This window comes from Pongo pygmaeus, chromosome 2, assembly GCF_028885625.2.
Source record: "Pongo pygmaeus isolate AG05252 chromosome 2, NHGRI_mPonPyg2-v2.0_pri, whole genome shotgun sequence".
Lineage (NCBI taxonomy): Eukaryota > Metazoa > Chordata > Mammalia > Primates > Hominidae > Pongo > Pongo pygmaeus.
This window is the reverse complement of record NC_085930.1, coordinates 143,602,182-143,614,986: the sequence shown is the minus strand read 5'-3', so window position 1 is coordinate 143,614,986 and position 12,805 is coordinate 143,602,182. Positions and strand designations below refer to the sequence as shown.

General features: G+C 46.9%; 1 protein-coding gene across 1 annotated transcript in view; it reads right to left on the bottom strand.

Annotated features, from left to right (window-relative positions):
* Window positions 1-12,805, bottom strand: part of EPHB1 (EPH receptor B1) — a 446,620-nt gene that overhangs the window by 310,572 nt on the left and 123,243 nt on the right. Inside the window, exon 2 of the mRNA XM_054482445.1 lies at window positions 4,484-4,548. Within this exon, the coding sequence (XP_054338420.1) occupies window positions 4,484-4,548 (65 nt within the window). The remainder of the gene's footprint in view (window positions 1-4,483; window positions 4,549-12,805) is intronic.

The window sequence follows — 12,805 nt, the reverse complement described above, 5'->3', positions numbered from 1 at the left end:
AGGCAGGGTGCTGCAATAGATTATAAAGCAGCATTTTTAATCTGGGTGTACTTTCTGGTTTTGACATGTAATATTGCTTTCCAACAATAAAACTGAGAATGATTTGTGGGCTTTGTGTAGGTGAGTGGTCCAACCCCTTCCTGTATCTGGTAGTTCTCAAGTACAGCATCGAAGGCACACACTTAGCCCCATAAAAGGAAGAGTCCCTTGGCCTCTCTCTGGGTCTGAAAGCCTGCCCCACAGGCTATGCACTGTGGATGGGGCCCATTGCAATGCCAGCTGGGCCCCTGGCAGCACTGTGTGCCTCCTCTGGATGGGGCAAACCCAGTTCCTTTGAGGCCTCCAGAACAATCTCTGCCTTAAATATCCATGCATGGTATCCTGACTGCAGAGAAACAATCTGAGGACTTTCCCTCCTTTTTGGGCTGACAGTCCATCTCTCTCCCCAATCTTCTCCACACTAGGTCTCAGAAAAAGGTGGACCCCTGCTCTCCCAAGCCTCCTGGCTTCTCAAACACCTGAGCTCCTCAGTGCCATGCAGTTCATCCTCTTCTGCTCCAGCAGCTCACACCATGAACCACTCAGAGCCTCTTCACCCGGAAGACCTCTGTGTGTCTTAAATCTGATGTCAAGGTGCCAGGTCTTCCTCCAGTCCCAGCCATGCCATCACATCTGTTCTTTAGCCTCACTGAGACCTACATCTGGGGCCCCTGGGCTGGTCACACCAGTCCCTCCTGGCCTCACTCTCTTTCCTGTGGGGTACATGTCATGAAATAAGGTGCCAGCGTCCTCAGCCCCTGGCCCCTTCAGTCCTGCCATTTTTTCCTGTGCAACCAGAACTCTGGATGATCCCACTGCCACAGCTCTTCCAGGCAGTCACGCAGCTGAAGGAGGCCTGTAGATCAGGATCCTCACCCGTGCACAGTTGTCAGCCACAATTCAGCTCTTACTCCTTGACATATTCCTCCAAAATATGCCCAGCCTCTCTGCAGCTCTCAGTAGCAGTTCCTTTTGTGCCCTCTCAACACCTGCTACCCGGACTCCACATGCCTCACCCTCCAAACCTACTTCCAACCTCAGAGAGGAGACACGCAGCTGAGAGGAATTTTCTATTTCATGGATCTGTCACGTCAAAACTGAGCACTCTCAGCTCTCTGTAGGTGCCTTTATCTCGTCTTGCTATTTAAACAGGAAAGGAGCCATTTCCCTGGGAGAAGCAAATGTGCCCACAGCCCCTTGTTCCCTCAATCTACCAAGCTCTGTCCTCCTTCCTCTTACCAACTGCTGTCTCTATTGCCCACCTCCTACTGACTCTTCACCTCTCTGCTTTCTGGCTTCCTATGCTGGGCCCCTCTGAAACCATCCGTATACTTAACCATAGGGTTCTTGCAGCTAAACCCAGTGGAAATGTTTAACACCCAGAAGCATTTGCCACTTTTGTGCCCTTCTCCCTGACACACTCTTCCCCTGGCTTCTAAAACTGGACCTCCTCTTGGTTTTCTCCTGCTCCCAGCCCACTCTTTCCCAGTCTCCTGGTCAGGTTCTATTTGGCACTTCAGTGCAGGTTATCCATCCAAAGCTCTCACCTCTTTCCTCTCTGGACACTCCCTGAGAAACTGCAGCCATGCCCCAGGCTCCCATCTCACTGACATGGGGCCACCTTCTGATTCCATTGCCCCTAAGTCAAATACTGATGGCACACCTTCCCATGGGTGCCTCAGAGACGCTTCAAGCTTGACAGGTCCCAGACTGACTCATCCTCTTCCCACCCAAGCATACTCCTCCTCCTGTGTCCTCTGACTCCAAGGATGGCACCATCATCCACCCACTTGCTCAAGTCAGAAACTTTCAACAGTGAAACATTGAGTCAGGTAGTGAACTAGGTATAAGTTGCCAATGATGAACAAATGCAGAGTCCTGGCCACCCTGGAGGTTATAATATGGCTGAAGCGGGGCTGGAAATGAATCAAATTCTAACACAGAGAGATATAAACTTTGGGACTGTGTATTGTGCTATTGGTAAAGCTCCCTGGCACTGAGAAGACCTGTGATGGGGTATTCAACATGACTGGGATGCAGAGAGCGTATCCCTGAGGATGGACACGAGCAGAGATCTGAAGATAATAAAAGGAGAAGTCAAGAATCAGTTCTGGTTTCTGGCCTTTAAAAATGTGCCAAGATTTGGACAGAGAATGCACGTGTGTGGGTGGGGAAAGGAAAAGGGCGTGAGATCTGCTTGGGCCATGTTGAGACTGATATGCCCATGAGCATCCAGTGAAAGAGGTGGCAGCTAGACATGTGAGTCTGAGCCAGATACACTAACTTGGGAGTCACTGGTGTGTTCACAGAATTGGAGGGTACTGTCCTGGAAGAGCACAGAGGAAACAGACAAGCAGGCCTGGGATGGAAGCATAGTCCTTGATCCTCCTTTTCCACCCAGACCAAAGGCCATGTTGACCCTCCCACTGGTCACTGTCAACTAGACAGACTCAGAAGCTACTTGGGGCACCAGGAGAAGAATGATCTGGCTGTGTGTTGCCTCACAACGAGTGTTGGGGAAAGGCAGCTGAGCATGCTGGTAGCAAGTGGGGAGGGCAAACAGGCAGAGCCCAGGCAGCTGCTGTCTCTAAAGGGCATACCTTGACTTTGAATGTTTCCCTCAAGGAGAATCTTCCTTGCGAAAGGATATCAGAAGTATAAAGAAAACAGGTGTTGTGTACAAAAACCAAGGGAAAAATTAACCATAAATTATGTCGGGGCCTTGTAAAAACACACAAGCCTTCAAACAATAACATAATTTGTAAAAGACGGCAAGTTCTTAATATCCAGGTGATATGGAAGAACTGCTGCCTCATCAGCTTTACATAAAGTCCCAAGTAAAAGTGGGAAGGTTTTCCTGGTTGCCCACAGTATTTCTGGCATGACTTGGACTTGTTCAGCGTGGTCTGGCTCTGGCCTTGTCCCCGCTCCCTGCTTTAGGGAATGCCAGCTCATTTTGGACCTTGCTTCCCTGTTTCAAGGCATCATGCTTATGCCTCGAGCAGTGCAGTTCTTCAAATGCTCGGATAGAGTAACAGTGACAAACCAGTGGAGAATGCACAGGTGAGATAACTGTCCGCCCTGTGACCCAAATGTCCCGATTAGAACCATCCCTGCAGCAGAACCAAGGCATGGTGATGATGTGCTATGCTGGAGATCCTTCATGGGGCATAGAGGTTACAGGGATGAGACGCAGAGAGAAGGTCTGGGACAGAGGAGGAGGCCCAGGGCCGCCCCGTCCCAGCTGGACATCACCCACTGGCTGGGATAAAGAGAGCACTCCCACCTCCTCTTGCCTTCTCCCTTCATGATTAACCCCTGATATTAGCCAACTGCCCAAGCCAGGGACATGAACATCATCTCCACCTCCTCTCTCTTTCTCTCCTTCCTGCCATAGTCCATCCATTGCCAATTTGTCCTCCTTAACTTCTCTCAAACTAGCCTCTGCATATCCTATTTTAACTTGATTCTTTTGTCACACCCAAGACAGCTGAAAGAGCCTCTTAAATGCCTTTCTCTCAACTGTTCTCTACAATCCTGTCAACAAGTGTGACCATTTCCTTCTCCTGCTCAGGATCTCTCCATTTCCTATGGGATAAAATCCAAGTTCCCTGCTCAGCATGGCAGTCACAGTCCATCGCCACCCTTCCAGGTTCCAACTTACCCTCCAGCCCCATCTCAGCAGCATTCACACCATGCTCTGTTCCATACACACAGACTCTTCCCTCCTATGTGTTTTCATAATCTCATCATCCCTTTCAACCAGCATTCCTCCTACTTAGAACATCTTTCCAGGCTCTCAGTACAACATCTGTCAATCTCCTACTCATGCTCTAAAACCCAGCTTGCTTGCACCTTGTCTGTAAAGGCTTCTTGTCTAACCTCATGGTTTCTCATTCCCAACTCTGTGCCCACACCTACCTGTTGATCTCCAGTGCCACACACTGGTTCCCACAGGAGGCCATGAGCTCCTCAAGGATAATCTATCTTTGTAGCTGGCCAGGTACATGAACACTAGACAAATAAATCATGAATGTGTCTCCAAGGCAAGGTCTAGGTGAAAGGGAGTCTTAGCCATTCTGAATTCTACCTCCTCCCTCATATCTTTGCCTTTGCTGCAGCCCTTTGGGCATCACAGATCTCTGATTTGCCTCAGTGCCACTAGCCTGCGTGCCCCCATCCCCACACAGCCATGGCCCTAGGTGTCTAGGTGTCAGCTTTCAGAAACGACTGTGTCAAGAGATGGTCTACATCAGCACACGAGGCAGCAGCTCAGGTCTGAGACCCCCGGTGCTGTCTTTACATGGATGGGCAGTGGACACAGCCATTCACACCTGTATCCCATTCCCCACAGGTACTGCTCTGGGCAGTCTCTACTCTCCTAGATATCGTATGGGTCCAGGACCTCACAGCAGGATTGAAAGATGAATGGTTTGATACTTACCCCTGATGCAGGATTGGCCGTCCAGCCCAGCTCTGCAGTAGCCGTTCTGGTGTCCATTAATGTTTCTGTAGATTAAAAAGAAAAAAAGAATAAACAAAAACTATGAGTCAGAAGGATTGCTATACAGTGGCCCTCAAGGTCACGAAGTTGTTTGTGATAGTAAATGACAGTACTACAAGGAGGTTTGTGCATCTTCAAGCCCAGGCCCCTCTGTGAAGCCCAAGGCTCAGATAGCAAAAGAAGCCTGCCAAGATTATGCAGCTTATGGCAAAGTTGGATACAGACTTTAAGTCTGATGCTAAGTCCAGTGCTCTCTCCCCGGTGACCCCAAGGCTCCTGTGTAGGATGAAGTCATCTGTGCACCCACCACTTTACCCCCAAGACCCAGCTTCTTCCCAGATTATTCTTCCCAGAGATTCTGCCAGGGCTGTGTTGACCAAGTAGCCAAATTTAATTCCTTCCTCAAGCCTTTCTAGGCCACCTCTTTCTGCCTTCTTCCTCCCCATTATGCAGCTTCTCTGGCCTCATGTGTCTGCCCTCCTTCCTCTCCACACATTCTCCTCTGCCTCCTCATCAGGCATCTATATTGACACCCTTGGGTGACTTCCCATCAACTCCAAAGGGCTCACATAGCTTTGTCAAAGGTTTCACATAGAACACAAACACACATCCCACATCCCAGCAGCCTACCATGCAGGTGATGAAGTGGCAAGTGTGGCCACAGCAGCCAGCTCGTTACCATCCTTCCTCTGGCCACAGGAAAGGAAAGAAAGACACCTGGATGCTGCTGTGAGCTCCTAGGAGCCGTCAGGGATAAACTGCACATATTTAAAATGTATGATTTGATACATTTTGATATATATGTACACCAGTGAAACCATCACCACAAATTAAGATAATAAACATATTCATCATACCCAAAAGTTTATTTAGTCCCTTTGTAATCCTTTCCTTCCTCCTGCTCCTAACCCACCATGTCCCTGTCCCAGGCAATGACTCATCTGCTTTCTGTCACTGTAGAATAGATGGCATTTTCTCACATTTCGTATAAATGGAACCATATAGTATACGCCATTTTTTAAAAATCTGGCTTCTCTCACTCAGCATAATTATATTAAGACTTATTCATGTTGTTGTGTATACCAATAGCTAATTTCTTTTTATTGCTGAGTAATACTCTTTTGTGTGATGTGCCACCATTTGTTTATTCATTCACCTGTTGTTTCCAGTTTGGAGCTATTATTGTGAGAGTCTATGGGAGTTCCAGTTCCTCCATATTTTCATTGACACTTGGCATGGTCATTTGTTTTTAACTTTAGCCATTTTAATCAGTGTGTAGTGATATATCATTATGGTCCTAATTTTCATTTCCTTGCTGGCAAATGGTGTTAAACATCTTGTCACATACTTATTTGTCATCCATAAATCTTTGAAGTGTCTATTCAAATCTTTTTCTCCTTTTTAAATGGATTATTTTCTTATTATTGAGTTTGAGAGGTCTTTATATATTCTGAATACAACTCCTTTTTCAGATATATGCTTTGCAAATATTTTCTCCCAGTCTGTGTCTTATGTTTTCATTTTCATAACTGTCTTTCAAAAATCAGAAGTTTTTAATTTTGATGAAGTCTAATTTATCACTTTGTTTTCTTTTACAGTTCAGTGCTGTGTCTAAAAAATCTTTGCCTAACCCAAGGTCACAAAGATTTTTTTCTCCTACCTAGGTCTATGGTTCAAGTTAATTTTTGCATAAGGTGGAAGGTACTGGATCAATGCACTTTTTTCTTGATGTGGATATCCAATTGTTGCAGAGGAACAAACACCTCTACGCAAATAAACTAGCAAAGACACTTTAAAAAATTTACACAATGGTGCTATATGGGCAGGTGATGGTGTCCTAGACCCCTGCATTCCCAGGATATGTATCAAGGGAACAGACACAGCACCTCCCAGCTGCATAGCCACTCAACAAACAGGGAAGGGTACAATATAAATGATGCATTGTTTGGGGTTTTTTTTCCCCTTGTCCTTCCCACTGCCTCCCCTTCCCATAACCATGAGAACAGCCGCTCCTTGTTTACCGCATCAGGGAGGAGATGTGAATGCAGAGTCACAAAATCTTGGGCCCATTATGAACTAGAAGAACCCTGTCATAAACCAAAGGTTTGGAGAGAAACCCATCCTAGGAGCAGGACTAAGGGAATTAAAACAGAAGTGATAAATGGAGAGCTATGTGGAAGAAAGGGTCTTCCTATGCTCTCATTGCTCACTCAATCCCAAAGACCTACCCACTCCGCAAGAGAAATGCTGAGAGCCTGTCCAGGACACAGGGGCTTGGATATTCAGCATCCTAGGGAGGAGAGGGAGTGGCCAATGGCCCCACCAGACTAACATGGCACTCAGGGACCGCAGGTGGGCCAAAGGGCCTGAGTGGGTCTAATGAGCGGGGGACCTGGGAGCACCCAATGGTGACCTGCATGGGATATAAGCAGGGTTCAGGTGGGGTACAGTGTATCTCAGCAGGTGCCTGTGTGGACAGGAGCCAACAGAGCCAGGGAGCGCCTTCCTCCACAGCTTAACACGATGGGCCTACCTGTAACCCAGATGGCACTTCTGCTACCCTAGTGAAAGAGGGGCTCAAACTGGAAATGAACAGAAGTAAAAGGAAATAAAGAAAGCTGCATTTTCCTACCCACGTGAGTTTGTGTTCGGATTGAGTCGTGCCCCATGCATATTTGAAGGAACATAAGCATTGGAGCAGGCTTCTTAAGTTTGTTTTTGTCTCCAATTCTTCTGACAGCTGGGGAGGCTGGTCCCTGCTTAGAGCAGCTCTCCCTCCCTCCCCCCATCTCCACTTCACAGCACTAATAATGATCATCATGACACACCAAATTTACATAATACACTTCTCAGAAGACACTCCATGAGGCTCTGTAGAAACTCATCTCCATGATTATTAAAATGTCTCTGCCAGGTGGGCCTGAAACAGAGGCAACTGAATCCTTGTGGCAGAGTTGGGAATCGGGATACAGGAAGGTGCAGTGCTTTCTCTCAAGTCACACAGTTTCCCACCCTGACACCAACAGCCTCAAATCTCAGCACATGGACCACAAGGCCGACTTGGGCTTTTGAGGGGCTCTGCTGAAGCTCTGGGGTTGGGCAGGAGAGAGATCCTCACTCATAAAGCGAAGAAGCCACAAAAGCTCCCAGAATAATGCATCCCCCATCCCAACAGCAAGATCATGTTGGAGGAGCAGGGAGCGGGCAGAGGATGGTGGCGAGGAAAAGAGTCCAGAATCAAATAAAAGAATCAACCTTACTTCTTTGACGTCCAAGGACTCATTTGTTTTGTTAACCCCATAAATACAGCCCAAGACTTCATATTAGTCAAGATCACCTGCTCCAGGGCTGTAATTAAATCTGCTTCTAAATAATGTTTTCCACACACTCTGTTGGACAGAATTTGCAGCAAGAGAAATCCATTTCTTTACATCTGCCCATTGTGGAGACAGAAGACCATAAAACCATAAACCATCCACTCGATATGATTAAGGGCAGTTTCTTTTCTGGCACAGAGAGCTCCTGATGATGGCATTACACTCTAGTGGGGGCTGAATAAAAGTGATTTGAGCAGGTTTACATCTCCCTGGAGAGGAAGAGTGCACTCATTTGCATTTATAAAGCATATTGAGAGTTCTGGCAGAAAGTTATGGTGGAAGCACAATTAAATATTTACCATCACTTCTGCTCTCAAACAGTGGCACGGGGACCAACCCAGCTGGAAGTGCGTGTGGTGTTGTCAGATCTGGGGATTCCTGCAGAGGACACGACTCTGGGACCCATGCTCAACACCCTCTGGGAGCACGTACTCAGCGCCCAAGGGGAGATCGCCGGGAAGGGCACACGCATGGTGGAGAGAGTGCTGGTGTTGGCAGACCAGGTCCCAAGTCCCATCTTCACTACCTAGAAGAGATATGACCTTGCTCGTGTCATACAACCTCCCCCGTCCCTCTGCCCTCCCTCTGTCTCTCTCTATCTCTCTCTCCATCTGTGCCCCTCATCTGCAGGATGGGCCTAGTGCTAACTAGTAGGCAGGATTACGGGGGGAGAAGATAAGGCTGAGTGAAATAAAACACTGTGAAACATGAGGTATTGCTATTACTATAACTTAAATCACTCTAAGCTTTAGTCTCTTTAGCTATGACAAGAATCTGATATGGTATATTCTATATGATATCGATAAAGTATCTTTAAGAATCTAATTATGTTACACATCTAATGATATTTCATCTGCTTTCTTCTTTGCATTGTTGTAAAGACCAAGGGAATAACACATGTTGGGGATACAACAATGCATATAAATTGATGTGTGCCCTAGAGAAATTCATGGTTTACTTGAGGAAAGGACAAGAAGCAAAGTCATAACTGGCACCCTATTCTGGCTGAGCCTATGAGAAAAAGACTGGAAAAAGGAACTGGAAAAATTCTTCTGTATGTGGGGAACAGCTGTGCCTGTCCCAACAAGGAGCATCAGAGAGATTCGCCCTGTGTGTAGGCAAAGGGAAATGCTTGAGGTTTCCTGGAAAGGGGTGGGCAGTGGTGAGGAGGGAAGAATGGAGTATCTCCCCCTGCCTCTTGGGACAGAGATGGGAGAGTGAGTCCTAAAAGCAACAGTGGGAGGGGCAAGAACCAGTTGAAGGGAATGAAGTAGGAGTCATCCCAAGCAATGGGAGAGTAAGAAAAACAGTGAGCAAAAGGAGAAGGGAGGCTGAGAAGGGAGATAGAAGGGATCTCTGGCAAGGGTTGGCTTGACTTGCAGGAACCTGGGAAGGATGAGATGCATAAGAAACCTGGCATAGAGCCAGGTACTGTGGTGTGCACCTGTAATCCCAGCTACTCAGGGGAGACTGAGGTGGGACATCTCTTGAACCCAGAGTTTGAGACCAACCTGAGCAACATAACGAGACCAACCTGAGCAACATAACAACAACAAAAAAAACCTGACAGAGAGATCCCATATTCCCAGGGAACACTTCCCTGTAGAGGCTTCAGTATGGAAACTCTCAGGGCATTCCCACCAACCAGTGGGGCCACCACCTGGGGGTCCGGATGGTGGGGCCAGGTCTGAGCCTCCTGTGAGGAAGAAGAGGCAGCTACTGCCTGGCCCTGCAGGCAGTTTCTGTTTCTATCTGGATTGGCACCTTTGGATATACTGACATTTGGGAAAAATTAGACACCCATCATGTTGAAAAGGAAATAAACCCTCTTTTTACAGCTCTTCCATGCTTTTTGGAGAGACATTAATCAGATATTCAGTTGAAATATTTACAGTGTCCTTCCATCATGGTAACAAAATACAACATATACTAACAGATGGAATAGCAGCTTCCAGGCCTTTTCCGAGCAGTGCCTTATGTGTATTTGATAAGGCAAGTCCACAGACCTTTCAAGCAGGACAGGGCTAGTGCCACCATACAGTCATTTCCCTGTGTTATTCTTCACAGCCCACAGAACTCTTTAAGCCTGAAAGCCACACTATGGAATAGCTCGAGAACAAAGCTGCTATTATGTAAATGCAAGCAGCCGAGAGTTGGTCCCACTGCACAAAGGACACACAGCAGCCCCAACTCCTTCCCTCTACCTCTGCAGAGGATCCTTTCAAGAGAGCTGCAAAGTGGTAAAAAGGGGTTCAGGTATGCATTCAACAAAGAATTTTTAGTAACTCCAATGGAGATGGGGGGAAGGGAGTGCTGTGCAAGCAGAGACGAACAGGGAACAGACAGACATCCCAGCCCTCAGGGAGCTTGCAGCTACACAGAAAACAGAAATTATTCCAATAACCATGCAAATAGATCTGCAAAGGCAGCCTCAGTGAATGGTAGGAGATGGACTCATAGGAACAATGTGAGCATGGAATAAAATGGCAGGTGTATGGAGCCTGGTAGGCAGCTGGAACTTCCTCCTTCTTTTCCCCAGCCCCTGGCTGTTGAAAGCACAGAGACCATCCCCGTCCCCTTCACATATTTGTGTATGAGCACACACACAGGCACATGCATACACACACACACACACACACCTGCCCTAAGACAGTCCATACTGGCAAGAGTGGGATATATTAAATAATAACCCCCAGTCCCAAATCCAGACTGCATTAGGTGCCAAGGGTGTGCGTGGCCGGGTCGTCTGCCTTCCCTAGGGGTCTCTGAGCTGTCCTCCGGACCTGGTCTGCACATGCTCTGCTGGCTGGGCAGGCCAGCCCTATTGGCATGGAACTCCTGTATGATGCCCACATGGCTCCTCAGGGTGTCTACTGCCCTTGACCCTCAGCCCTTGCAACAGGGGCCCAGCACTAAAGGTGTTTAAGCCCCAACTTCACACCATGTCCAGACCTCCTGCTGCCTGTACAGGCTGGTCTCCCTGTAATCTCATCCCTACCCGTCTGAATTGGCCTCATGTTGCCTGCTGGCTTTGGGTTTTGGAATGGGATTGGTTGATTGTAAACTGTTAAGGGCACCAGCCTGTCTTCTATCATGACCAGTGCCTGGGCCCAGCACAGCCACAGAAGTTCAAAGAGAACGTGTTCCAAGCAAACTTTCCACAAACCATCTCCCATGTGTCTCCCCCATCTAAATCTTCTCCCTCCGGCAATTCTCTTCTTCTTCACACCAAACCCTTCCAAACTTCCCTGGAGCCCAGCTGTGAAACTTCGGCAGCATTTAGTTTTGATTCCTTCCTCTACTTCAGTCTTTTACTCAATCATTAACCATATTCCAATGGTTCTTTTTTCCTTTACAGCATCTTTTTCAGATGTGTATTCCTTTTCATTCTCAGCACCCTATCTGACTCCAGGGCTTCATTCCTGCACATGAGGACCACAGCAATCACCTCGTAACTGATGTCTCATCCAGGAGGCCTCATCTGAGTTGCTCTTTATGCAGCTGGCGCCTTCATTGTCTGATAATGTAAATAGTTCAGCTTTTTAAAGAGTAATATGGCCACACTAAAGAAAGGCTTATAGAGTCTCAGGCCCTCTGACCACCTAATAACTTCACTCCCAAGAATTTGTCCAAAGAAAATAATTTCAGAAGTAAACAAAAAGCCCTATATCATGAAGCCGTTCATTGCATCATTATCTAAACTATGAGAAAAACCGGAACCAGCCCATCCATAGTGGAAGGAAGAGGTGCAGGATAGCACATTCACACGCCTGGAGTGTTATGAAGACAATGTAGCAGTGAGCAGAATGTGAGCAGTGAAAGAGAAAGCAGGAAGCAGAACTGTGTGAGCCAACAGATGCAACTCAGGAGACAGTGTTTCAACTGAGTGAAACAGCAACTACCTACAAAAACTAGGCAGCAAGATGGAACAGCTGCTGGGTGGGGGATGTTGGTTTACAGATGAGCTTCCTAATTATTACTATGCTGCTTTACACGACACAAATTCAGAAATAAAAATTTAACCAATTTTCAGAAAATGACTCTTTCATCACATCTCATTCCTCTACTTTATGATTTTCAAAGTCTCTCCACTAACTCTAAGATATGCCACAAATGCCTGGCCTTTAAGAGCTTTCTGATCTAAACCCACCTCTTCCAAATTGATCTTCAGTTCCCTAAATGAAGCCCTTCTTCCAGCACCCCATTTCTGCTCATGCTGTTCCTCTTGCCTGGACTGTCCTCCTCCTCCCCTCTACACACCTGAAAGACTCGACCTAGTCCTACTCATGGAGGTCTTCCTTCCACTACAGAACTCATACTGTTTGAATGGTTGGTTTTCGTTATCACTTTATATATCTGAGTATATTCGAAGTACCTTCAGAGCACAGAGCTGTGACTTCTGTCCCACAGAGCTTGGTCAGATGCCCTCATACAATATAAACGTTCAATAAACCCTGAAGATCTGGGTTCAAACCCCAGCTCCACAACTGATGAGCAAATCAACTCAGGCTGAATGCCAAAACTCTAATGTACAACACAGGTAGAGGCTTTCCCTCTTGCTTCCTGCCCTGAGTCAACAGAGACATGCCCATAAAGATGCTCTGTTTTTTCTTAAGAACACTCATTTGACTTAAATTTATTTATTGTCTTTGCCAGTGTAAAATGCTAGGCAAATGGAAGCTCTTATTGTATAAGTCTCCACTGGTTGATGTGTGGTAATGGCCAGTGAGGAAGAGAAGAAACAAGCCTGAGGAAACTGAAGGTGCCAATCCAACCCATCTGCTGAATGACTGACCGACTGAATGAGTCTGAACAGGCATTTAAATTATAAAACAAACTGTGAAATTTGCTCTTTTAAAGGACATACAGATCAGTATAGTCCTCC